Source organism: Dipodomys ordii, unplaced genomic scaffold (genome assembly GCF_000151885.1).
Source record: "Dipodomys ordii isolate 6190 unplaced genomic scaffold, Dord_2.0 Scaffold118, whole genome shotgun sequence".
Taxonomy (NCBI): Eukaryota; Metazoa; Chordata; class Mammalia; order Rodentia; family Heteromyidae; genus Dipodomys; species Dipodomys ordii.
The window spans coordinates 1,572,588-1,598,731 of record NW_012267334.1 but is presented as its reverse complement, the minus strand read 5'-3'; the positions used below and the strand labels follow the sequence as shown (position 1 = coordinate 1,598,731).

At 54.0% G+C, this 26,144-nt stretch overlaps 2 protein-coding genes across 2 annotated transcripts in view; both read left to right on the top strand.

Moving 5' to 3' along the window:
• The first annotated feature begins 808 nt into the window (after window positions 1–808).
• Window positions 809–24,041, top strand: Qsox2 (quiescin Q6 sulfhydryl oxidase 2). Its single transcript, XM_013029364.1, has 13 exons — window positions 809–866; window positions 2,032–2,094; window positions 2,173–2,273; window positions 4,033–4,081; window positions 4,864–4,969; window positions 5,159–5,249; window positions 6,856–7,001; window positions 9,368–9,502; window positions 9,634–9,763; window positions 12,827–12,949; window positions 14,875–15,025; window positions 19,210–19,398; window positions 22,314–24,041. The coding sequence occupies exons 1-13, from the start codon at window positions 809–811 to the stop codon at window positions 22,859–22,861; spliced, it is 1,890 nt and encodes a 629-aa protein (XP_012884818.1). The 3' UTR covers window positions 22,862–24,041.
• Window positions 24,042–26,004: 1,963 nt separating this feature from the next.
• The window catches only part of Lhx3 (LIM homeobox 3), a 5,868-nt gene continuing 5,728 nt past the window's right edge, over window positions 26,005–26,144 (top strand). The window contains exon 1 of the mRNA XM_013029425.1: window positions 26,005–26,092. Coding sequence (XP_012884879.1) covers window positions 26,005–26,092 — 88 coding nt within the window. The remainder of the gene's footprint in view (window positions 26,093–26,144) is intronic.

The following is a 26,144-nucleotide window of genomic DNA, read 5'->3' as shown; positions in this document are numbered from 1 at the left end:
ACAGGAAAGAGGTGCATGTGCAGCTTTCTCAGGCCAGTGAAGAGGTTTGGGGTCAGCTTCGGGTCTGCAAGTTTCCAGTAAACAGAACCAAGACAGTATAGGAGGAGAATGTGGAAATTCCTGGTGCTCAGAATGAGCCGTGGGGACTGCCGCCAGGGTAGGGTGATGGGCGTGGGAAAGGGGTCCACCCACAGTGCTGCCCAGACTTGGTGCACCCCTCACTGCAGTCATGTGGCTTAGGTGCATTCTGTTTCTGTGTTCTCTGCCATCTGCCGCTAATTGGATGAGAGTATTAACTGTCCTTCCTCAGTTCTGTGTAATTTGAGACCTGGGAATATGGAACGGGTGATCCAGGGGTCACTGTGATTTTTTTCCCCCATGCATTTAAAGTGGCCTTGGCACACCAGTTGGTTTCACGTAGCCCACATAAGTGGGAACAGTATTTGGTCACTGGTAAGAGCTTTCTTGTTTACCCTTAGTTAAAGAGGAAGGTATGACTCAGAGAACTGGAAGTGGCGCTGTGGCTCAAGTGGTAGAGTGCTTGTCTTGAGCTGAAGAGCTCAGGGACAGTGCCCAGGCCCAGAGTTCAAGCCCCACGACCAACAAAAAAAAAAGAGGAAGGTATGTATTGTAAGCAAGTATGGTCTTTTAAGAGGAAGAATGAATTGTGACCTCCCACCTGCCATTGTGGGGTTTTTGCCTGTCCAGCCACCATGACTAGCATTCAGAGAAAACTTCCTTAGAAGACTGTCTGAGCTAGATGCTGAAGAGTCTGTGGAAATAGACCACAACACAGGAACCTAGCCCCATGCACGTTTGTGGAGAGCGGCAGAAGGTGCGGCCCAGGGTGTGTGGTCCTTTGCAAGGTGCGGGCAGTCACAGCACGACCTCCCTCCATCAGGACGGCAAAGGAATGAGTGTGAAGGAGTGTGTGATTTGCTGTGAAAGTGGCCATGTGTTCATAAGGAGCCCTTGCATTTAGAGGTGAATCAGGTAGATGTGGGTATCCGAGATCTTCTGGATGTTTCTAGGAGGGGGGGATTTGGTTGTGTTACTTACATGTTAGAAATTCTCTATAATAAAAATTTTAAGCACCTATAATCCTACCTCCTCAGGACGCTGATATCTGAAGATCATTGTCCAAAACCATTGAGGGCAGAAAAACTTACACCTGTTATTCTAGCTGCTTGAGAGTCCAAGATCTGAGGATCATGGCTCAAAGCCATCCAAGACAAGAATATTTGCAAAACTCCATCCCCAGATAACCAGCAAAAAAGCTGGGCTAGAGGCATGGCTCAGTTGGTAAAGTGCTAGCTATGAGTGAAAAAGCTAAGAGAGTGCACTAGTATTGGCATAAAAATATTTTAAAAAAACAAAACTTTAAAGATAGAAGGAAGTGCTGTGTGCTGCTGCTTTACCGCTGTGGCAGAAGCATCCCTGGGCCCGCGGGAGCACCTGGGATGGTGACTGCACCATGCTAACAGTTCAGTGAGGTCACTGTCCAGACCTGAAAGACCACAGTCACACACAGTGCACCTGCTCCATTGGAGGTGTCCTAGCCCATCTGACCCCTCTGCAAATGCTGCTTGGTGTCCCTGTGAACAGCTGGCCACTGGCTGCTGACAGCCACTGTGCCCTCTGCATTTCCAAACCATCAGACGGTCTAATTAGAAGACTGCAGCAAGGTACACTGCTGAGTGATTTGCAAGCACGTCAGAAATCAGTTTGCTCTGTTATCAGCGGTAGAAGACCCATCTGGCCAGGTGCTGGTGGCTTATGCCTGTAATCTGAGCTACTCAGAAGACAGAGAAATGTAAAGGATGGAGATTCAAAGCCAGACCAAGTAGGAAGTTCACTAGACTCCATCTCCAAAATAATCAGCATAAAGCTAGGTTGGAGGTGTGGGTCACATGGTAGATTCCAGCCAAGCAAACCAACAGCAGGCACAAGCTTGAAGTCCTGAGTTCAAACCATGGTACTAGCACATACATTGAGCTTGGACTGAAATGCCACTCTTCCATCCTGGCCCAGAGTGCTGCAACGCCAGTGTGGAGCATGTGGCCCCGTTCATTAAGGCAGCCGATGCCACCGAGGGTAGGGGAGCTTGCCGTTGGGCCCTTGGGGGAGCTGGAGTGCGGCTGCCCCACTGAAGGTCTCACTCCTGCCTTGCAGACTGGGCCACTGCCATCCGAGTCGCAGCTCTGGATTGTGCAGAAGACAAGAACCAGGAAGTGTGCCGAGCCTACGACATCCACTTCTACCCCACCTTCAGGGTAAGCCGCAGCTCTGTGATCTGGGGTGGCCCCACGCCACAGGGAGGTGTGAAAAGCTGAACGTACCACATTTGTAGCGCTGACACTGTCCATGTTTCTGGCTTTCGTGAAGCATGGTAGAAATTTATTTATGTTCTCAGCAGGTCACCTCCTGGGTCACAGAAGTCTGAGTGACTTACTTAGTCCCAGAGGCCTGTGATGGAGGTGGGTCTGTCCATCTGTGAAGTACACTGTCCCCACTTGGATGCAGAGTCCCTGCTCCCCACAACCTGTACCTGGGGGTGAGGGGTCGGTTGAATCCTGGGGTCTGCAGGTCAGCCCAGTGTAGCAGTACCTGTTTCTTCCACTAGGGGGCAGAGGTATAACCTGTGACCCCTTTGAAGGTCCACTGCATGTCACCCCTCCCTGTGCAGGGATGTATAGCCACAGAGCTTGCACACAAACACATCTCTGCGGTATGAGCACCTCCGAAGCATGCAGTGCCTTTGAGGTCACTTCTACAGAGCCTGTGCCCCAGTTCCTGAAGCCCTTGCAGTTCCTTGCTGTGCCATGAAGTGTGCTGGTAGAATCCCAACCCCATGTGTATGGCCTGGGCGCTCTCACCCTGTCTCCAGCCTGCTGCACCGTGCAGGCCCGTGCTCACTGACCTGGCAGGCCTGGGCTGCTTCATATTTTATTTTGCTTTTAACTTCAGGTCATATCGTGCTGGTTGCAAACTACTGAGCTTTCCTTTTTCCACTTAACTATGATTTTTCCAAGACTAACTCCTGGTTTTGGGTGTTCTGTGGACCGCTGGATTTGTCTGCTCATTTGCCCCTATTTTGTGGTGACCCTGCTGCGGGGTGTTGGACTTTCCCTGTTTGGTTTTTTTAAATAATTTTTATTGAGATTAGGTGAGATTTTATTAATTACATAAATTTCACAGTATTGTGAGATAATGATGCTTAAAGTCACAAACACACATTATAACCTTCACAAGGCAAATTGTCATTATCATGCTCCATAATGTTTGTGAATTCTATGAGCTTTGACAATACAGTTATTTCTCCCTGGCTTTCGCCACCTTGAACAGCACTGCTGTGAGCACTTTGCACCTGGGACAGGCTACCCTTGATGGCCTGGGAAGCAGTAGCTGGGCCAGGGGACCCAGGGATGTGGAGGACAGACCCAGTGGGCCGGCCTGTCCCAGAGTGTCTCATGTCTACCTGCGGGATAGGTGCAGTACGAGGCGCACTGTGGGTCATCTGTATTTCCCTGGTGACTTGTGGCCAGCATGTCTTTGTGGCCATATGGGTCTCTGTTTTCAGACGCATGCTTGTGCCATTTGCCCGTGCTTGTCTTGGCCATTTGTACTTCACTTACCGGTGTACAGAAGTCCTTTGGTGAAGAAGGTCCTTAAGTTAGTCTGAATCCTTTTCATCTTCTTAGAGGTGCTAGTAGTGACTCATTCTCCCTATAAATTCTGGTTGTCGTGGCTGCCCATTTGGCCTCATGTTTGATACCAAGAATCGAGGAATGTGTTGTCTTTTATGATTCAGCCCTGTCGTGTTTGGCTTCTAGTCCTGTTGGGTTAGAAATGTACGAAACAGAATTCTGATGGAAGTTTAGCCTTGCTCACTGGGTAACACTGGGGTGCAGAGAGACTTGACATGAGCCCTGGGAAAGGGGGCTCTCACCCTTGTTAAGTATTCAATGTATGCACAGCTCTCCATTCCAAGGCCATTTCTTATTTGTTGTGTGTGCTTTTTCCTCCCTCCAGTACTTTAAAGCTTTTACAAAGGATTTTACAACTGGAGAAAGTTTCAAAGGTAAGGACCATGCATTCCGTTAGACTCTTGTGGTTGGGCTCATAAACGTGTTAGTTAGAAGAAGGGCCCTTCCACTCACCATCAGCACGCAGCACAAGCTGTCAGCCTTTCTGTGAGGAATTCAACCTTAACAGTGTTGATGAGAATTGCTTTTTGTGTTTGGCCTTTCTTGGAAAATGTAGCAGTACATTTTTAACTACTTTTTTTTTTTTTGGTCGGTTGTGGGGCTTGAACTCTGGGCCTGGGTGCTGTCTCTTAGCTCTTCAGCTCAAGGCAAGCACTTTGCCACTTGAGTTACAGCGCCACTTCCAGTTTTCTGGTGGTTCATTGGAGATAAAGAGTTTCACAGACTTTCCTGCCCTGGTTGGCTTTGAGCCATGATCTTCAGATCTCAGCCTCCTGAGTAGCTAGGATTACAGGTGTGAGCCACCAGTGCCCAGCTAGCTATTGGGTTCTTAACAGGTGAGTAGCACCCACATGAAAGCCCGGAGTGCCTGGCCCCATGGGACATCATCTGGGAGACACCTGCCGTGTCTGGCATCCGGAGTCTGCCTGTGCTAGCAGTTGTGTTTGTGAGACTCATCACAGGAGCCGTATCCTCATAAACTTGACCTGTTGCAGCTGCATGGTGAATCCGCACTGTCCAACCCATGCCCTGCCCATCTACGTAGGGATACTTGGCAGGGTCACTGCGAATGGTGCTGCTGCCCACTGTGCTGGCCTCGGCTCTGGGGTGGGCAGATGTGCACAGACAAAGCTGTGATCAAGGCTTGCTTCTGCAGGACATGACAGGGAGCTGCAGACAGTCAGACACACGATGATTGACTTCCTGCAGAACCACACAGAAGGCACCCGGCCTCCAGCCTGCCCACCTCTTGACCCAATTCAGTGAGTAGCTCCATTACAGAGGTAGCATGGGGGCTGGGGTGTAGTGCCACTCAGCCAGCAGGAGGCCCTCTTCACTCCCAGCACCAAAAATGTAAAAAGTTGTGAGTGACATGGGTATCAGTGTGTGGTGACAGCCAGCTATGGTCAGGGACATTGAAATCTTCTCTTTTTTTTTCTCTTTCCTGAAAGGCCCAGTGATGTCCCTTCCCTCTTGGACAGCCACGGTGGCCGGTATGTGGCCATCATGTTTGAAAGCAATGGCTCCTATGTTGGACGAGAGGTACTGTATGGACCTGGGCTCAGGGCTGGGCTGTTCCTGGGCTTAGGGCTAAGTCAGGTTTGTGGGCAGTAAGAATCACCGAGCATCATTGCTTGTGTTCCTCTCAAGTTCTCGTCAGTTACCAGGATCCTAGTTTATCTTTTCAGCCAGTTTACTGGAATGAGGCTTTGAGGGCCGATGGTGTGGCTTCAGTGGTAGAGAACCTTCCTGCCAAACACAAGGCTCGAAAGTTAAACCCCAGTGCTGCAAGAGAAACAACAATGAAAGTGTTGTGTTTGAGGGTAGGCCCTGGCTGCCCCTTCCCTTCAGGCCATTTTTTTTCTCCCTCTGCACTGTCACCAAGCTCTTCTCTTGGCTGGACTCTGGACTCGACTTATTTGCCACATGCAGGATTCTGCCGATCCTTGTTTCTTCTGTGAGACATTCTGTGGTTCTGAAGCCTCTGATTTTACCAAGTATAAATAAAATCATGACCAGGCACCGGTGGCTCACGTCTGTCATCCTAACTACTCACGAGGCTGAGATCTGAGATCTGTGGTTGAAAGCCAGCCTGGGCAAGAAAGTCCATGAGACTTTTATCTCCAGTTAATCACCAGAACACCAGAAGTAGTGCTGTAGCTCAAAGTGGTAGAGCACTATCCTTGAGTCAAAAGAGCTCAGGGTCAGCGCCTAGGCTCTGAGTTCAAGCCCCATGACCAACAAAAATTAAAGGTGCCACTCCTGAGACCCCTGTGCCATGGAGACCCGCTGCCGTGCCTGCAGCCTGAGCAGAGCTGGATGGACACAAGTTACTTGGCTCAATGTGGCCCGAGGCCACCTGGGTCCCAGCTGGACTGACAGCTGTGTTGCTTCTGGAGACAGCCCGGCAGTGAGGGTACATGCCACCCAACTTGGTGGGAGAGCACACGTGGCTGTCAGGGTATAGCTGATAGGTGGTGAAGGTGCTACTTAATCAGTGTAAACTTTATAGGAGATGTGCTGGCTTTAAAGGTAAAGCAAAATTTCAGTTCTGTCATCTTTGGTCTGGAAACTTGCTAAGTGACCTTGTAGTTTCTGCCCATGGGTGTGCAACCCTTGAATGGCGTAAAATGGACTAATAAAATGATAGTACAGGGGCTGGGAAGGTGGCTCAGTGGTAGAGCGCTTGCCTTGCATGCATGAGGCCCTGGGTTCGATTCCTCAGCACCACATAAGCAGGAAAAAAAGCCGGAAGTGGTGCTGTGGCTCAAGTGGTAGAGCACTAGCCTTGAGCTGAAGAGCTGAGGGACAGCGCCCAGGCCCAGGCCCCATGACCAGACCAAAAAAATAAATAAAATGATAGTGCAGACTCTGGTCTCACTTGTGGCAAGGTGAAGACTGAGTGATGAGTGGCGCTTTCTCATTTCCATGACTGTGGTGCTGTGGCACTTGTTACCCACGGGGACAAAACTGCATGTCATGCCACAGCAGCCCACAGGCAGGAAGGCCGTGCTGCTGCGCCACGAGGTTCACGTGGACAGTGCCCCGGGCAGAGCTCATCACCTGATGACCAGAGCCTTTCACCGCAGCCGTGCCTGTGAGGTGGAGGTCCTCCCGGTGAGGGTGACACGGTCTTTTCCTCTTCCAGGTGACCCTGGACTTGATCCTATATGAAAACATCATGGTGAGCAGGGCACTGGATGGGGACAAGGTGTTTCTGCAGTCACTGGGGGTTTCTTCAGTTCCTTCCTGTTACTTGATTTACCCAAATGGATCTCAAGGAGTAATTAATGTGTAAGCACTAGTTTGGCTTAAGGAATATTTTTTATGTATGCCAGTCCTGGGACTTGAACTTGGAGCCTGGGTATTGTTCCTGAGCTTTTGTGTTCAAGGTTAGTGCTGTGCCACTTAAGCCACAGCTCCACTTCTGGTTTTTTTTTTGGGGGGGAGGGGTTTGTTGTTGGGTTTTTTGTGTGATTAATTGGAGATAAGAGTCTCATAGACAGCTGGATGATGGTGACTCAGGCCTATAATTCTAGCTACTGAGGAGGCTGAGATCGGAGGATTGCAGTTCAAAGCCAACCCAGGCAGGAAAGTCTGTGAAACTCTTATCTCCAATTACCCACCAGAAAACCAGAAGTGGTGCTGTGGCTTAAAGTGGTAGAGCCCTAGCCTTGAGCAGAAAAGCTCATGGACAGTTGAAGCCTCACAGCCAACAACAACAATAAGAAAGTCTTATGAAATATTTGCTATGTTTGGTGGGATCTGAGGAAATCTGTGCCCCTTGGAAAGCAGGCTAAGTCCAGGGACCAAAATCTGAGGAAGCCCTGGACCTGGCTACATTCCCTGTACTTGTCCTGGCCAGACTCCTGGAATTCATTGTCTGGGTTGCATTTTCATGAGTTTCTAAACAAACCCAAATCCAGGAAGATGTCTCTTTTCTGAATCCTGGCTCCTGGCTGCTCTGTCTGTCCATTGGCTGTGAGCATGGGTGCCTGCTCTAAAATGAGAGGCAGGGTAAGCCCTGCCTCAGGAGAAGCGTACAGTGTGTTGACTCACACCTCACGGGCAGTGCTTTACCTAAGAGTGCTAATGAGAGCCGCGTGAGGCTCCAGGAGACAGAAGCCCTCATGTGCCCAGTCGTCCCGTTTCTCCCCCCTTAGCCCCCACCCCCGCCCACCGCCCAGTGTAGTGCCTCTAGCCCCATAGGACAATGCCATGAGCATGAATGAACCTGCAAGCAAGCAGATGGGGAAGCTTGGTGAGGCCCCACTGCCTCAGGGGAGCCTGTGGCCTCCTGGCTGCTCCTTCTGTGGGAGGGCAGGATGAGGCCTGCTCTGCCTGCCCTGCCTGGGGCTGTCTTTGCCCCTGGCCTCTAGCGTGAAGGCCCCTGGTTGTCAACAGACCTCCAGCGGGAGTGCAGTGGGTAAGAATACTGGATTCCCACACCCAGGTGCATCCCAGAGCCAGGGCACACCTCAGGCATCGCGCAGGGTTCCTGGCGCAGGGGCTTTTCCCCAGCACCTTCAAAGGTTTACAGGACAGTGAGGATCCAGCATAGTTCCTTATGGAAAAAACAGTAGCCAAGGCCAGCTCCTCAGAGGGGAGGGGAGAGCTGGAAAAATCAAGACCAGTCCTAAACAAAAATGTCAGATCCTATTAGAAAACGGTGAAAGCAGAAGGGGCTGAGTGCATGGCTCAAGGGGTGGTGCACTTGCCTAGCTTGAGTTCAAACCCCAGTCCAGTACTACCAAAAAAGAAGTTGGGGGAAGCTGAGGAGGCGGGAGCTTGTCTGTCTCCACAGCTGCTGTTGGTTCTGAGGTGGCAGCACTGAAAGAGTGGAGCCCGCCCGCGACTCCGCCTCAGCGGCCCTGCTGCGGCCTCAGTGGAAATGGGGAGCTGCACCTACTGGCTGCAAGTAGCACCCCCCCCAGAACCCTGCAGAGAGCCAAGAGGTGCCACCCCCAGGCTGAGCCCCCAGGCCTGGCTTCCAGATGCCTGCTCAGCTGGCAGATTGTAGGCATGTCGGCCAAGGCTCTTAGGCACGTTGAGATCACAGTTGGGATAAAGCTGATCTTAGCAGATGCTCAGACCAGCTTTACCCATGTCTTAAGATCCCGCCAAGCGCCCATGAATCTTCTTATGCCTCTGTAACTCGTCAGTGATCTGTGGATTGTTGTTCTCAAGCGGGAGGACAGCCCTTGAATCCAGCCATGGCCACCGTCCACTGCTGCCTCTGGCCCCTTTGTCTAGCTGACATGAGCCCAGAGTGAATACAGCTGTCTTGCAAATGGGGAGTCCATCCATAATCATGGGCTAGCTGGTGTCTCACACCTGTAGCCCTAGCTACTCTGGAGGCTGCGAGCTGAGGATCATGATTTGAAGACAGCCTGGGCAGAACATTATATGAGACTAACTCCTCTTAGCCAGCAAAAAAGCCTGTAGAAGACTAGCTCAGGGTGAAAAAGCTGAACAAGAAAAGCACGAGGCCCTGAGTTGAAGCCCCAGTACCGGTGCCACATGCCACATACACGTGTGCCTGCACACAGCCCTAACCACGGTGTAGGGATGACCGCACAGCCGTGGTCTCTCACAGCCCCGGGGGGACAGCCCAGGGCAGCTTCTGGTGTGTGCGGACACCTCCACCTCCTTTCTTGCAGAGCAAAGCCTCTTCGGTCGTTTTTCTCCTCTTATTTGAAGTCATTGCCAGGTGTGAAGAAAAGATCTCTTTCCTTGCCTGAAAAACCAAGCACAGAAGGACACTCAGAGGTGGTAGTTTGGAGAGAATTTGACAGGCACGTATGCGCTTGGGACAGGACGGGGGTGGGGGTGGGGGTGCCCGGGGGGCGGTGCCTGCCGGGAAGGACACTCAGACTCCCCTGGCACAGGGGCTTTACAGATCTGACTTTCCCGTTGTCCATCTCAGGGCCAAGCTGTACATGGCAGACCTGGAATCCGGGCTGCACTATCTGCTGAGAGTGGAGCTCGCCAGCCACAGGTCCCTGGCTGGAGCGGAGCTGAAGACCCTCAGAGACTTCGTGACCATTGTGGCCAAGGTATGGGACAGCTGGGTGGCCAGGGGCTCTGTAGGAGGGAGCCCACCTCGGGTAGATATCCCTCCTTCCTTCCAGTGGCTTCCTCCTGCATTGTGATTCCTCAGTCTGTTTCCTGGATGCCTACTGTGTGCCTGAGGCAGGTAGAGATTTGGAGCCGAGAGGCTGGGGACACACTGAGCGTATTTGAAAGGCTGGACTCTGGCTGCCTGGAGAGGGGAGGGCACGGACCTCACACCCCTGGTCAGGGAGGTTCAGGGGTTTTGAACTGGGGGCTGCATGGTGGCTAGTGTGGATGTGGCATTGTAAAGGTCCTGGGAGCTTACCACTTCCTACTACCCCACCAAAAATGTGTCTCAAACCAGGCTAAGGCCTCCAGGGGAGAGGAGTCAGGGTCCCAAGGAGCTTGGGTCCTCTAGTGCCTAGGTCAAGCTGTGGAGGAGCATCTGAGAGGTGGCCAGGATGCCTGAAGTCTTCCAGAAGCTGTGTGAGGAAATCCTTTCCAGGCACGGGGTGTGGAGCCCAGCCTTGGTGAGGGTGAAGGGGGACCTGACCAGGCTTTGATGACCAAATACCACCAGCTTGCCAAAGGTACGCACTCCCCAGCCAGCCCGAGCCAGACAAGTGGCCCAGGGTGCTGAGCTGAGTGCTGTGCTGGAAGGTTCAGACAGTGCCAAGAGTGGGATCCTAGACCCAGGGGCAGACGGCCAGGAAGGTGCCAAGGCCCTGGGGGGGACAGCGGCTGTTCCCAGACCCAGGGGCAGAGGGCCAGGACGGTGACAAGGCCCTGGGGGGGACAGCGGCTGTTACCAGACCCAGGGGCAGAGGGCCAGGACGGTGCCAAGGCCCTGCAGGGGAACAGTGGCTGTTCCCAGACCCAGGGGCAGAGGGCCAGGACGGTGACAAGGCCCTGGGGGGGACAGCGGCTGTTACCAGACCCAGGGGCAGAGGGCCAGGACGGTGCCAAGGCCCTGCAGGGGAACAGTGGCTGTTGACACAACACCTCCCGGGCCAGCCAGGACACCTCAGCTTGGCTGGGTGCCTGATGTAGGGTTACCTGGGTACTGAGGCACATGGTTATCAGTCTTAGGCTCCCACCAAGAACTTGTAGCCTCATGGTTCAGAATCAAGGGTGTGTTGTCTTCTGGGTCCAGATGTTATTTTGGCAGAGATGAGGGAAGAAAGCCATCCTGGTCCCTGAGCAAAAGCCCAGGCCTGCATGCTGTTGACCACAGCAGCTCTTTGGCCTGACTGCAGCTCTGATGCCCTCTGAACTCTGGCACAGCCCACCCCAAGCCACCTCCCCTGACCCTGCTGCTGGGCCCAGGTCTGTGCAGTGGGCACAGGTATAACACCACTGCCACCAGCTCCAGGCTCCCCAGCTAGCTCAGGCCGGAGGGCGGCTCCACAGGGGTAGGAGTAGAGCACTACTCTAACCAGAGGGCTGGACCCCAGGGGGACCATTTCTGTTCAGCCATTTGAATAGCTACTTACAGTAGGATATAGGAAAGCAAAAGAAGTTGAATTTATATTTAAATAAACAAATGCGTTGTATGACATTTCAGACAAAGAAGCAAATACTGTTTATTTAGTTAGTTAGTTATTTTTGCGTCTGGTTGTGGGGCCTGAACTCTGGGCCTGGGCGCTGTCCCTCAGCTCTTCAGCTCAAGGCTAGCGCTCTACCACTTGAGCCACAGCGCCACTTCCGGCTTTTTTCTTTTTTCTTATGTGGTGCTGAGGAATCGAATCCAGGGCCTCAGGCATGCAAGGCACATGCTCTACCACTGAGCCATCTTCCCAGCCCCAGAAGTGAATACTGTTTAGAGAGACTTCTTTTATACCCATTGTGCTATTCAGAGTTGAGGCCACACAAGCTGACCCCATTTTTTTAGGAAATTGCCCCCCTTGGGACTGGGAAGGTGGCTCAGTGGTAGAGTGCTTGCCTTGCATGCATGAGGCCCTGGGTTCGATTCCTCAGCACCACATAAGCAAAAAGAAAAAAGCCAGAAGTGGCGCAGTGACTCAAGTGGTAGAGCGCTAGCCTTGAGCTGAAGAGCTGAGGGACAGCGCCCAGGCCCAGAGTTCAGGCCCCACGACCGGACCCAAAAAAAAAAAAAGAAAATGCCCCACTTACCTGCCTAGCCTGACCTCGCTGCAGCTCCGCACTGGTGCCCTGTGTGTACAGCCGTCCCCCTCCCCCAGGACGTGTGGCTCTGTCTTCCTTCCCACCTGGCCTTTCTCCTTCGGGTCAGCCAGGGCCCAGGTAGAGGGCGAGGGCCTCATATGTGATGGAACCCTGAGATCACAGCTGACCATGAATGACCGTTCCAAAATTTACCCAGGTATCTGAAAACAAATTCATTTCTGGTCAGTTTAGGAAAAGAACTGTTTTAGTGTTAAAATGTACTACTTCCAAGTTCCTTAAGCAGGAATGCTGCACAGGGCATCAGTGCCTTTAGAAGGCCAGCAGCCCTTGACAGTCGGATACTGCCACATTCTGTGACTGGGTCTTCCACCCTGAAGTAGCCACCCGGTGTGTGAACAGGTAGAGAGGCAGAGGTGGTGGGGCGCCAGTGGTTCATGCCAGTAATCCTAGCTACTCCAAAGGTGGAGATCATAGTTTGAAGCCAGCCCAGTCAGGAAAGACCATGACTCTCAGCTCCAATTAACCACTAAAAAGCTGGAAGTGGCACTGTGGCTCAAGTGGTAGAACACTAGCCTTGGGCACAAAAGCTCAAGGACAGTGTTCAGGCAGGCCCACAGTTCAAGCTCCAGGGCCAGCAAAAAGAAAAAAAAAAGGGAAAGGCATAGGTGGTCAAGATGCAGAGGGCAAGCTGGAGAATGGGGTTGTGGTCACCATCTACCCTGTACCACCTGGGTCTCCCGTCGTGGAACCCTGGTTCTGAGAGAAGCCCCCTCTTAGTTCTCAATGGAGTCCCTTGGTGTGGGTCTTAGATTGGGTTCTTTGTGCTCTGCCACCTGGACCACAGCCCACTGAGGTCCCCTGGGGTTCCGGGGTGCACGAGTGCTCTGTGGAGCACTTAGGCTGTATCCTTCCTCACGCAGCTGTTCCCTGGCCGACCTCCTATCAGGAAGCTGTTGGAGATGCTGCAGGAGTGGCTGACCACCCTGCCTCTGGACAGGATCCCCTACAATGCCGTCCTTGACCTGGTCAACAACAAGATGCGGGTGAGTCCTAGACCCCTGTCCAGCACGGGCGCCCCTACAGGCTACAGAGCTTCACCTCTCACCCTCCGCCTCATGTGCATCTTCCTGCCTGCCTGCACTCAGGACCCGTGGTCTACAGGGGGAAAAAAACCATACTTCCCTGCGCTGTCACCTCGGCCTTGACACTACTGGCCTGGCATTGCCCTTGGGGCCCACAAGGCAGACTCCTGTCTTCTTTTGAGAGTGAGCAGGCCCAGTGCATTCACAGGTCCATTTCCCGGACAGCACCAGGTTACTCCCTTGCCTGCCCAGTGTGTACCGGTGCAGGTCACTGAAGGCTGGTAGCCACGGGCACGCTGTGACAGCTATCTTGTGGGGAGCAGCACTAGGGTTGGGGAGTTGCCTTGGGTTTCTTGGGTGTCGTGGGGGTTGGCACAGGGTCTCTGTGGTCCTTCTGCCTCAGCTTCCCAAGTGTCAGGATTATAGCTCTGTCTACCACATCTGCCTCAGCTTCCCAAGTGTCAGGATTATAGCTCTGTCTACCACATCTGCCTCAGCTTCCCAAGTGTCAGGATTATAGCTCTATCTACCACATCTGCCTTGGTCTGTTTTTGTTTTAACTACACTAAGCTCTAATTTTTCCATACCTAGTGGTGATGTGTTTGGTGAGCATGGAAGGTTCCAGAGACCGTCCCTTGGATTACCCTGTATGGTCTCCCTCCTGCTGCCCGTCTCTGGCCCTGAGTTTGACAATAGTAAACCCCTCGCTGACTGTCAGCCACACCTCTGACTGAGCTAGTGTTCCAGACCTCTGGCCAGGGAATCTGCGCATCAGCACTGCCAACTCTGTCTTATGGTAGCATCTGAGAAACAAACAGTGCTGGATTCTCACCTTTATCTTTCTTGCACTTTCTCTCCAAACTTTGGGCTGCTGTGCTGTCCTGCAGCATGACATAGATGTGGAGGATGTGGTGCCCACAGAGGCCCGCGCTCAGCAGCCCTCGGGAGGCAAGATAGGTCCTAGCACCCACCAGAGGAAACGGACTGCATGAAGCCTGGGCAGTCGGGGTGCACTGGGCCCCTGTCCACTTGGGCCCTCTGCTCTTGAGCCACACTTTTGCCTCTGCAGAGTGTGCACACCATGCCACTTGAATTGTTTATGGGTAGCTCTTTGTGGTTCCTACATCAAAATGGATCCGGTGTTAAAAGAAGGGAGGGCCAGGCATCAGCAGCTCACACTTGTAATTCTAGTTACTCAGGAGCTCTGAGGATCTTGGTTTGAAACCAGCCCAGGCAGGAAAATCTGTGAGACTCCTCTCTCCAATTCAGCCCCTCAAGCAATAAAGCTAAGGGACAGTGCCCAGGCCCTGAGTTTAAGCCCCAGGACCAGCACCAAAAAAGAGGAGGGGCCTTTCATGCTTAATATCGTTTATCAAGACACAGATAGGCCTTCCTCTCCAGCCAGAGATTGAAAAAGAGCAGCTGTGGGCTGGGCTGACTGAGCAGTAGGCCTCTCTGTTCTTAGACTCTCTCAGTGCTGTCACATTTATCAGTCCCGAGAGTGTCACCTCGCTAGGGTTAGAGGCCCAGATCTGTTGTGCACGTGAAAAGCTTAGTTTTGTTTTTGTTTTTGTTGTTAATTTTTATTCATTTTTTTCTGGTACTGGCTTCACACTCTTGCTCAGCTTTTTCTACTCAGGGCCTAGAGCTTTTCAACTTAAACCACACCTCCAGTCCCAGCTTTCTGCTAGTGAATTGGAGAAAAGAATCTAACAGATTAATGTGTCCTGGCTGGCTTCGAATCATGATCTTCAGATTATGGGATTATAGACCTGAGCCACAAGCGCCTGGCCCAGTGAGGAGGTTTTGATGAATGACACTACCTACCCTCAGTGGTTGTCTTAAATTTTAACGGTTGTCTTATGTCCCTTGTTCTTCTTCCCCAGATATCTGGAATCTTTCTCACCCACCATGTAAAGTGGGTGGGATGCCAAGGCAGCAGACCTGAGCTGAGGGGTTACCCCTGCTCCCTCTGGAAGCTGTTCCACACTCTGACAGTTGAGGCCTCGACCCGCCCAGAAGCACTGCTGGGCACAGGTACACCATCCCCTGACCAGCACAGCCCTGGCCAGCGCGGCACTAACACACGTCACAGGAAGCCCCTGGGAGGGCTTGTCTCACCGTCCACTACGTACTGTGCCACCCACGCGCCCACAGGCACGTTAGCGGGAGGGTGGGGAGTGTTCTCTCAGAATATCCACAGAAGTGCCACCCGCCGTGGCTGTGGGTTCCACTCTCTTTAACTTACAAGCACACACATTTACCTAGAAAAAATAGATGGGTGAGACCTCCTCAGAGAGGTGTGTCAGTTATCAGTTGCTGCATAACAAATTCCCCCCAATTGAGCAGCTTAAGCCATCCCAGCTTTATTTTCTCTGTTACTTGGGTCAGAATCCAGGTGTGGCTTAACATGGGTGCTCTGCTTCAGGCTGAGGCCCAGGCCTCAGCCAGGGTGGACTGGGCGCAGAGCGGTCTCTTCTTTATTCCTTTCCATGGGACCTGCCACCTGTGGCCAGCTTCATAAGAGCCAGCGGCTGGAGAAGCCCGGTGCTCACTGACCAACCCTGGTTGGAAGCAAGTTGCTGGCCCACCCTGCTCCCAGGGGAAGGGCCTGGGCCAAATCTGAGGCTAAGAGAAGGTTTGATGGCGTTACAGAACATAAAGACAAATCACCTCTGCTTCCTTCCTCACAGGGCACTGGTGTGCGCTGGGTTTTGTGTCCCCGCCCCAGCAGGCCCAGGCAGCTGTGGCAGTAGACACATGTCTGACAGCTGCTATGTTGAGTCTCTCGGGTCCCTGTGTGTCTACATTAAGCTAAAGCCCAGTCCTTTGGCTTAGGCAGGGTGTCCTGCTGTCCAGAAGCACTGCAGACCCCTTGTTGCCTTTGCCACGGTGCAGAGTGCTGTGGTATGGTATACATCAGGGCCACCCTGTCCGCTCAGCACTCGGGGTCAGAGCAGTGTGCTGTAGACTAGGTGCAGAGTGCTGTGGTATACATCCGGGCCACCCTGTCCGCTCAGCACTCGGGGTCAGAGCAGTGTGCTGTAGACTAGGTGAGGTAGATCGTTCCATGGACTCCTTCCCGCAGCTGTGGCCGTCTGAGGCACCTCGCATTCAGGGGACCTGGGGTTGCTCTCACTCCCCCAGGCCAGTCCCAGCATCCTGCTGGCTGGCACCAGGGTGAGGAGGAGCTGGGCACTGAGGAGGTTGCTGGGCACCAGGTGGTGAGGAGGACGCTGGACGCAGGGTGAGGAGGACGCTGGGCACTGGGGAGGACGCTGGGCACTGAGGAGGAGGAGCTGGACATGTCAGGAAACTTTATGTCACACTCGCCCCTCTGACCACATCCTGCTGGTATTTACAGAACTCAGGGCTGGGAGATGGATGCTGCCTGTCTAAAGCACAAAGTCACATTGCAAAAATGACCTAGGTCAAAGGTCGTCTTTACCCTCTCTCCTCAGGGCAGTGAAGGTTACAGTTTCCCAGAGTCCAGCGGGGGAGGGTGGCTCTTAAACCCATACTCCCAAGAGAATCAGAAAAAGGGAGGAAAAAAAGAGATCAAAGGGAATGCCTTGAGAATAATCAAGAGGAACTGAAACCAGAACGGGGTTCAACATGATTTAATGCACAGACCTGAAAACATGAGGCAGATCCCATCTGGGGGCTCTAGAGAGAAAGGTGGAGCCCGCCCGGGGGCCCCCTGTGTGTGACTAAGGAGAGCTTGAAGGCAGCTCATGAGGGCCAGTGACAGGTCCTGGGACGCTCCGTGCGGCCCGATGGCAAAGCTGGCTCAGGACCCTGTTCCAGCTGGTGAGAAGCTGGACTGTCCCACAGAGGCTCGGCGCTCCTCCCGTCGCCGAGAGGAATTGGGTCAGACAGCACGGGATTAAGTCTTGGAGGTTTTCTTTCCTTATTGCACATTTAAGCCCCATCTCCTAAAGCGCCAGCCACGCATCCTAATCCTCCCCCAGGTAGAGGTTTAGGGTTCGTGTCCACTTTAAAGATTAGGCCCCGGGCAGGCGGCACAGTGGCTCCTCGGGAAGAGAAGGGGATTACTGCAATGCCAGGCAGATGTCTGGAGACCTCCTCCTTGTGCACGAGGTCAGGCGGCCTGGTCACAGCCAGTGCCCTGCCTCACCCTGGCACCGCCTGCCGCCTGGAGGATGCTCACAGCCAGCCAGACTCCATGGTGTGCGGCCTCTCACCTTCTCTGAGGGCATGGACCAGGAGCCTAGTGGTCAGTCCAGACCCAGGGCCTCTGGCTGACAGATACCACCTGGGCCTGCTGTGGACAGATGGCTCCACCGTCTTAGAGAGAACAACCTGGTCACTCCACTGAGTTTTATTTTGTTTTGTTTTGTTTTTTGCTTTGTTATGTTGTATTGTACCAGTCCTGGGGCTTGAATTCTGGTTCTTTCAGGGTTGTTTTGTTTTGGTTTGTTGTTCCAGTCCTAGGGCTTGAACCATGGGCCTGGGCACTGTCCCTGAGCTCTTCAGCAAAAGGCTAGTGTTCTACCACTTTGACCCACAGTGCCACTTTCAGTTTTCTGGGAGGCTAATTGTAGATAAGAATCTCACGGACTTTCCTGCATGGGCTGTCTTTGAACCTCAATCCTTGGGTCTCAGCCTCCTGAGTAGCTAGGATTATAGGTGTGAGCCAATGGCACCTGCCTCTTTTTGAAATTTTTATTTATTGTGGTACTGAAATTTAAAATCAGGGCTTCGTACTTGCTTGGTAAGTGCTCTACCTTAAGACACACCTCCAGTCATTTTTGCAGTGTTTTTGTTGGCTTGGTTTGGTTTGGTTTGATGCTGGTATCTGGTACCAAGACTTGAGCTCTTTTGCTTGGCTTTTTGCTTACAGTTGGTATTCTACCACTTGAGTCATGCCTCCAATCTGGCTTTTGCTAAATAATTGAACATAGGATCTCCTGGACTTTTCTGCCCAAGCTGGCTTTGAACCAAGGTCCTCTGATCTCAGCCTCCTGAGTAGCTAGGTTTATAAGTGTGAGCCACTGGTGCCCTGCTTGTAAGGATTATTTTAGAGTCTTGATTCTTACCCAGGCACACACCTGAAACAATCGTTTTGTTGCTTCCTGCCATAGCTGGGTATGTAGCTAGGTCTTGCTGAACCCCCTGCCCCCCAGCTTCTTTGTGTTGAGATGTGTTTGGACTCCTCTGCCTCATGGCCTGGCCCCTCCTGATCTCCGGAGGAGAGACAGGATGATGGGGTTGAGATGGGGTCTTACGTATACATTGCCGAGCCTCCTAACTCATCCTCCCCATTACCTAAGCTTATGGGTGTGAACCACTGGCACGCAGCTTGAACTCAAGGCCTGAGCTTTACCACTTGAGCCATAGCTCTGCTTCTTCCAGCTTTTTGGTGGTTAATTGGAGATAAGAGTCTCACAGACTTTGCTATCTGGGCTAGCTTTGAACCACGGTTCTCAGGGCTCTCAGCCTCCTGTGTAGCTAGGATTACAGGTGCCCAGATTTACGGGTGCCCAGCTTGACCTTCCCATTTTGAGAGTCTTTCTATGTAGCTTAGACTAGACTAGAACTCACTATGTAGCCCAGGCTGTCCTTGAACTCAAAATCCTCTTGTCTTAGTCTTCCATGTGCTGGGACTACACGTGTGTGCCACCAGCAGGTTGTTTGCTTTTCAAATCACCACCATTTGGAGGGGTTCCGCCGTTGTGAAGAGTGCAGTCTCCAGCAGACCGGCTGTCACGCCGGCCCCCTGAGGCTCCCTGGCTGCTGCCTGCCCGCCCGGGAAAGTCACCCTTCCACAGCAAAGGGGCAGTGGATGGCCTTGCTGCCCCAGCAGGGCCCACACCGCCTGCGGGTGCTGCTGTGGGTCAGGAGAGATCACGCACAGCTGGCAGGCCCTGAGGCCAAGGCAGAGGCAACCGTGAGCCTGGCCTGACACGTCCCTTTTAAGGACCTGCGAGAGTCTGAATGTCTGAGTGCTTGAGCTCAGTCGTAGTGCTCACCGGATCTCCATGCTGGTGGCAAGCTTCCTGTCTGGTATGGGTACTGTTGAGCCATGCGTAGGAACACTCTTGCACACCTGCTTGTGCTAGGGTGTCTGGGCTGTATGCACAGGCTGCTCTGTGGAGACACGGGCAGCCTGTGAACACTGAGACTTGGCTCTCGAGAGCAGTGGCTCAAGCTGGACTGGATGGCGGTGGGCTCCAGCGCCCTGGCTTTTTCCCCTGCAGGCCTTGAGGATGACCCGGGGGCTGTGCTGCAGACCGTAAGGAGGTACATCCACACTTTCTTTGGGTGCAGAGAGTGTGGCGAACACTTTGAGGCAATGGCCAAAGAGTCTCTGGACACAGTGAAGACACTCGACCAAGCCGTCCTCTGGCTGTGGAGGAAGCACAACGCCGTCAACAGCCGCCTGGCAGGTGAGTGAGGCCGGCGCCCGAGCGGCCGCCGGGCGGGTGAGGGAAAGCTGGCCCTCAGCCTGGAGGCCTGGGACCTGTGTGGGGAGGGCGGCATGCTGTGTGCGCGCGTCTTGGCTTTTCCTGAGCTCCCAGGTGCTGTGCGTGAATGGCTGGCCCTCCCAAACCACTGTGTCTTGGCTCCCCAGCTGGCCCTCACCCAGGCGGCTGTGACTTTCTGGTAGCCTACCACCCATATCCCCTGATTGTAATTGGGATATTGGAAAACTTGGAGTATAATTATTGGTAAGGAATTTAATTTTTTTTAATCTATTCTTAGCTGGGTGCTAGTGGCTCACACTTGTAACCCTAGCTACTCAGAAGGCTGAGCTCTGAGGATTGCAGTTTGAAGCCATCCCGGGCAGGAAAGTCTGTGAGACTCTTACTGCCCCATAAACTCCCCCCCCCCAAAAAAAAAAAAAAAGCTGAGTGCCAGTGGCTCATACCTGTAATCCTAGCTACTTAGGAGGCTGAGATCTGAGGATTGCAGTTCAAAGCCAGCCTGGACAGGAAAGTCTATGAGACTTTATCTCCAATAGACTACTCAAAAAAAAAAAAGCCAGAAGTAGTGTTGTGTCTCAAGTGGCAGAGCACACACCTTGAGCAAAAGGCTTAGGAACAGTACCTAGACCCAAAGTTCAAGCCCCAGGACTGGCAAAATAAAATAACCCCCCAAAAAACCAGAAGCTGAGCTGTGGCTCAAATGGTAGAGTGCTAATCTAGAGCAAAAATGCCCAGGGACAGTGTCCAGGCCCTGAGTTCAAGCCCTAGGATCACTACACACACATGCACATACACATACATACACACACAAATAGACTGTAAGCCCAGCCTGTCTTTGGGGTTAGTCTGTAACCCCATAAGGTGGTTTTGTTTTTAAAAACTACGACATATGTGTTCTCTCAGAGTTAAGTAAATTCAAAGTATTCACAAATCAATGGCAGATTAAAATTAGGCTTAAGAATAATTCTACTGAGAAATAAATTTAATAAGGATGAATAGAAAATGCCCCTAAATGGTTGGTTTTCATTTAATCCACTGTATTATAAAACATGACAACTAAAGCACTAAAGAGAATTGGTTTTCCTTTGCGCTAAGAGCTGAGGGGCCTCATGGTGAGGGATTTCCTCGTCCCTGTCAGCTGCTGTCCCAGGCGCGCAGCCTATGAGGCTGAGGTGTCCTCCCAGACGCCTCCCGCCCCGCCCCGCCTCCCCCAGTGCTGCGCTCTGAGGCAGCCAGCTGGCTACCCAGCCTTGAGCGCCCACTTCACTGGGCTGCAGCAAGATGGGGCTGCGCGTGTCCATCCACGGGTGTGTGCCAAGCCTCCTCACCAGCCCCCAGGCCTGCCTCCAGCAGGCCTGTGGAGGGAGGGAGATCCGACCCAGCTCTCCTGCCCAGAGTCAGGCCCCCGAGGACATGATAGCTCTCCGTGTCCACCGTGAGTTCATCCAGGTTGTCCACTGGGCAGTGACCCCAGAGGACGCGGCTGGCCTCGGCCTCGTCCCCTCCTTACACGTGGCACCTAGCAAGCAAGTTAGGTAAAGGGCCAAGCATAGCCAGCATATCCAGCACACACTTGAGAAACCTTGAGGGTGGTCAGCAGGCCAGGGCAGCTGTGGCAGCCAAGAGGCACCGAGGGCCTAGGCCTGTGCGGTGGGAGCATCTGTAGTCCTTGGACTGGTTCAGCAAAGGGGTCTGGAGCTGGACACTGGGGGATGCCTGCGCACTGCCAGTAAGAGGACAGTGGCTCAGCGTGTGTGCTCCACATAGCCCCGGCCGCACGGTGCCTCCGTTCACAGGGCACACCTCTGTCCGGTTCCTGGGCTGACCAGCTTTCTGCATAGCAGTCCTTGGTTAGAATTTTGGTGGGTTTTTTTTTTTTTTTTTTTGGCCATTCCTTGGGCTTGAACTCAGCTTAGGTGCTGACCCTGAGCCTTTTTGTGTTCAAGGCAAGCGCTCTACCATTTGAATACAGCATCACTTTCGGCTTTTTCTGAGTAGTTTATTGTAGGCAAGTGTTACGGACTTTCCCGCCCAGGCTGGCTTTGAACTGTGATCCTCAGATCTCAGCCTCCTGAGTAGCTAGGATGACAGGCGTGAGCTGCTGATGCCCAGCCTCAGTTTTGATCCAAGGAAGGAAGGGGTGGGTGTATCTGGTAAGCTGCAGAGTCCCCTCGGTGCCTGCAGGGTGCCTAGGCTGCCCCGGTGGGTGGCCGCAGCCATCTGGAATGGGAGTGCTCTGATGGATTCCACTCCAGAAGCTGTCAGCAGGTGGCCGCGAGCACGCGCGGTGGTGTGGCAAGGCTGTGCCGCAGGGTGCTGCGTGCTGTTCACCAGAAACTGACCAGAGGAGCTGCAGGGAGCCCCGGGGAGGCGCCCCCCGTGGGTGTACTGCTGTGAGCCTGGAGCTGGAAACAGCCGTGGGGGAGCCCACTCACCTGGAGGGAGCAGGCGGTGGCGTGGAGCTGCCTCTGCCTGTCTTGGTCCTGGGTTGTGAGTGTGTCCCTGCAGGGGCCCTGGCAGGGGGCAGGGGCCTCCTGGCAGCCAGAGTGGCCTGGGCCTTGAGTGCCTGGGAATGGTAGCATTTCCCGTGGAGGGCGGGAGCTGGGTGGGTGGCAGCAGGTGCAGTCAGGTGAGTGGCAGGTGTGCCAAGCGTGCAGGCCTTGGAGTGTAGACACAGGGGTGACCGGGGGAAGGGGACCTGGATGGGGGGCCCAGCGGGGGCGGGGGCTGTGCTGCTCAGGCCAGGGAGCACAGAGACATCTGGCCACGCTGCACAGAGATGGGAGCAGCAGCCGGGAGGCTGCATGGGTGGGAGGCCAGGTGTGCCCCGGCCTGGAAGGCCTTCCTCACCATGCCGCCCCTTCCCTCCCTCCCAGGCCATCTGAGTGAGGACCCCAAGTTCCCAAAGGTGCCGTGGCCCACCCCAGAGCTCTGCCCAGCCTGCCACGAGGAGATTAAGGGCCTGGACAGCTGGAACGAGGGCCACGTGCTCCTGTTCCTGAAGCGGCACTACGGCCGTGACAACCTTGTGGACACGTATGCTGCAGACCTGGGCGATGGCGGTGACGGGGCAACCACGGGCAGGGCCCGGGCAGAGGGGGGCCGACTCGGTCCCCCGGGGAAGCCTCAGGGAGCCCAGGATGACCCAAGTCTCCATCCACTCCATGTCCTGGACCCCAGAACGGACCTGCTGGAGAGCTTGCACCACCGGCTGGACCTGAGACTCCAGAGTCCCCAGGGGCCTGGGGCCCGGGAGGAGGCTGAGGCCGAGGTGCCTCTCCTCGGGGTTGGCTTCTCCAGCCTGGACATGAGCTTGTGCGTGGTGCTGTACGTGGCCTCTTCCCTGTTCCTGATGCTCATGTACTTCTTCTTCCGTGTGAGGTCCAAGCGATGGAAAGTCCGTCTCTACCACCCGGCTGTATAGAGCCCTCCTGTCCGTCTCTACCACCCGGCTGTATAGAGCCCTCCTGTCCAGTTCTACCACCCGGCTGTGGAGAGGCCTCCTGTCCGGCTCTACCGTCCAGCTGTATAGAGCTCTCCCGTCCGGCTCTACCACCCGGCGGTGGAGAGGCCTCCCACCGGCGCTACCACCCAGTTGTGGAGAGGTGCCCTGGGCAGCCTGGGCAGCGCTCCCACAGTGCTAACATTTGTGATCAGGGATTTTGTAACCATGCCAGACTTGGCCCTTCAGAGTGCAGGCAGCCCTGGTGGAAACACTTGTGCTTTCCCAACTCGTGTCAAAAGACATCTGTGTGTTCACTGTCCTAAGTTGGAGCAGGCAGGTCTGCGCAGGGCCTTCCCTGCACTCCATCCTGCCTGCCAGGCCCGTCCGAGGGACACAGCGAATGGAAGCGCAGTGGCCTTCCCCCACACCCCACACCCCAGCCTGGATGCGGCCTGGGGTCTGTGCATGTAGGCGGAGGCTGTGCCTGCAGGCAGCAGAGCCCAAACGTTTCTACCACCTGGTGCCCTGCGGGGTGCTCACTCTGTGCACAGGCCCCCAGGCAGGAACGGGGCAGTGAGTGGTGTGGCTTTACTTTCTCTCAAGGAGTGACCCAGGGCTGTCAAGTAGTGGCTGGTTTGGAGGGGCAGGGTGGTGGCAGTGCCTTTTAATTGTTTACTGTTGACAAGGGACTGAGGGATAGCCCAGTCTGGCTACTCTGGAGGCAGTGTGGGCCAGCTGGAAGGTGAGTGACCATAGCGTCAAGGGAGGAGTAATGAGAACTGGTCCACTCGGGGGTGGGGGCGAGCGGGAGGCCTGTAGGAGCCTTTGTCTTGTATCCTTCATCTCACACAGAAGAAAGCACCAGCAGCGGCTAGGTATACAGGGCCCAGTGGGAAGGATGAGGACCTGGCATGGCCCCAAACCCCAGGACTCCTTGAACTGAAGCTGTTGAGAAGGGTCCCACGCAAGCCAGGCTCTTTGCAGGCCTCAGGGATGACTTTTAACCATTCCACAATTTAAACTCACTTTTTGTAAAATTAAAACCACCCATTGGCATGCAGTTTCAGGAGCATTCCTGCTGAGATCCTTTGTGGCCATTGGTTTGTCTCACAAGCGTCCTTTTATTTAGATGAAATAGACCAATGCCTTTGTGTGTGTGTGTGTGTGTGTGTGTGTGTGTGTGTGCACGCACACACACACACAGGAGTGACTAGAAGAGCTGTAAATACTCTTTCCACTTTGCCTATTGTGATTATGTATGGTAAATGGTCCCTGAGGACCCTGTAATGTGGCTGTGGCCTGAGAAGTGCAGACAACTGTCCCCTTGGGGCTGTCCTTAGCCAGCCTCCATTTTGTGGGAGGCGTGGATTTGGAGGCCTGACGCTTCCCAGGGCAGGAATAGCCTCGCTGCCTTGGCTCCACCACCTTGAGCTCCTGCTTCTCCTGGGCCATGAAGGACCTTTTCGTGTGATGCTTTTTAACCTTTTAAATCCTGTTTTTAAAAAAAAAAATGAACCTGTCTTTGGCTAGTCATGTGCCTAGGTTACTAAAGATGCTGGCCCATCTGACAGGTCCTCACATCTCCAGGGAAGCTCTGAACCCTCTGTCTACCTCTGTGGATGCCTTCTCCACCAAAGGAGGTGTCTTCAGTGGGCAAGGCGGGGCTCCTGCAGTGCATTCTCCAGTCTGACCTTCATGGAGACCCATGTTCGGCAGCGCTGGCTTTCAGCTTCTCTCCTGCAGAACTAGAGGCTGCTTCCTGAGGATGAGCTTCCCCAGGCAAATCTGGGGAGAGTGGCTGCCATGATGTGTGGGGCCAGCCTGCAAGGGATCAGGACTCAGATGCCTACATTACCTGCTCAGATCAGTGGTGCCACCTTTAGGCAAGGTGTAAGCCGTTGTATGTGTGTGTGAGATATACTGGTGGGTCACGTCAGTAATCCTAGCTACTCAGGAGGCTGAGATCCCAGGATCACAGTTTGAAGTCAGCCCAGGAAGGAAAGTCCAAGAGACTTACCTCCAGTTAACCCAAAAGCCAGAAGTGGAGCTGTGGCCCAGGTGGTGGAGTGACAGCACCCAGGCCCCGAGTTCAAGTGCCAGTGCCAGCCCACACACAAAAAGGTATTGAACCAATGAATACAATAGGGAAGTAATATAAATGCTTATTTATTTTTAATGAAGAGATTTTGATTAAAACTGAATTGACATGGGAATATCAGTAAAATTTCTTAACTGGAAGGAAAGTGAGTATTTTGTATTTAAGTAAACTATATGTGTACATTTTAAAAATAAAATCTGACATTTGAGAAAATTGTCATCATTCTTTTGAAATGTGAGCCAGCCAGCTACAATGTGATCGGGTGGGGACGGAACGTCTGAAATTCTGGAATTTCCTCTATTGAGCCAGAAGTCTCTTTGGAAGGCAGCCCTGAGGCCAGACAGAGACAAAGATGGGAAATGGATTACAGAGAATCTTGGAGCTGTCGTGGATGGAGGTGGCTATGGGACCTGTTCAACAGCTCACCAGTACCTGGACACAGACCCTCTGAGGGGCCGCGCCCCTACACAGCAGGGGTGGATAGGCGGCTCTGGCTGAGCCCCTTTCTGGAGGAGAGCCTCACTGGGTAGGCTTGGCCAAGGGCTGCCTGCCTCTCCGCAGAGGAGCGGGCACAGGCGTCTGAGTGTATTCAAGTGACCTGTGATGTGTACATGTTGAGTGTCAGGTTCTTTGGAGTGCGGGCCCGCTGTGGTCCAGCAGCAGCAGCTCACCACAGGGGAGAGCCTCGCATGGGCACTGTCTCCTGACGGCCAGCACCTGACGGCCCTGGGGCTCCGCCACCCGCTTGCCTGGGCCGGAGCCTCCGCAGAGCAAAGCAGGACTCTAGCAGCTTCCTTGCGGGGGCGTGGGTGAAGAGTTGGGGAGACACCAGGCCCTGCCCAGTCTCTCCAAGCCCAGCCTGAGGACCAGCTCCTGCGGCCGCCCGCCGCCTGCCCGTGGGGGCGGGGACGGGGAGGGGCGGGCGGGAGCCTCCCTCAGCACCACGGACAGGGCCAGTTCGGGGCTGGGCTCCGTCCCAGGAACCGGGAGCTCCCACCCTCCCGGGACGCAGACCGGGCCCACGATGCTGCTGGAAGCAGAGCGGGGTCGTGACCAGGAGCGGCCCGGAGCCCGCACGGCCGCCGCCCTCCGCACCTTGGGCGGGGCTGCAGGTGAGGTCGGAGGGTCCGCACCCGCCCGAGGGGCGGAGGCAGAGCGCGCAGG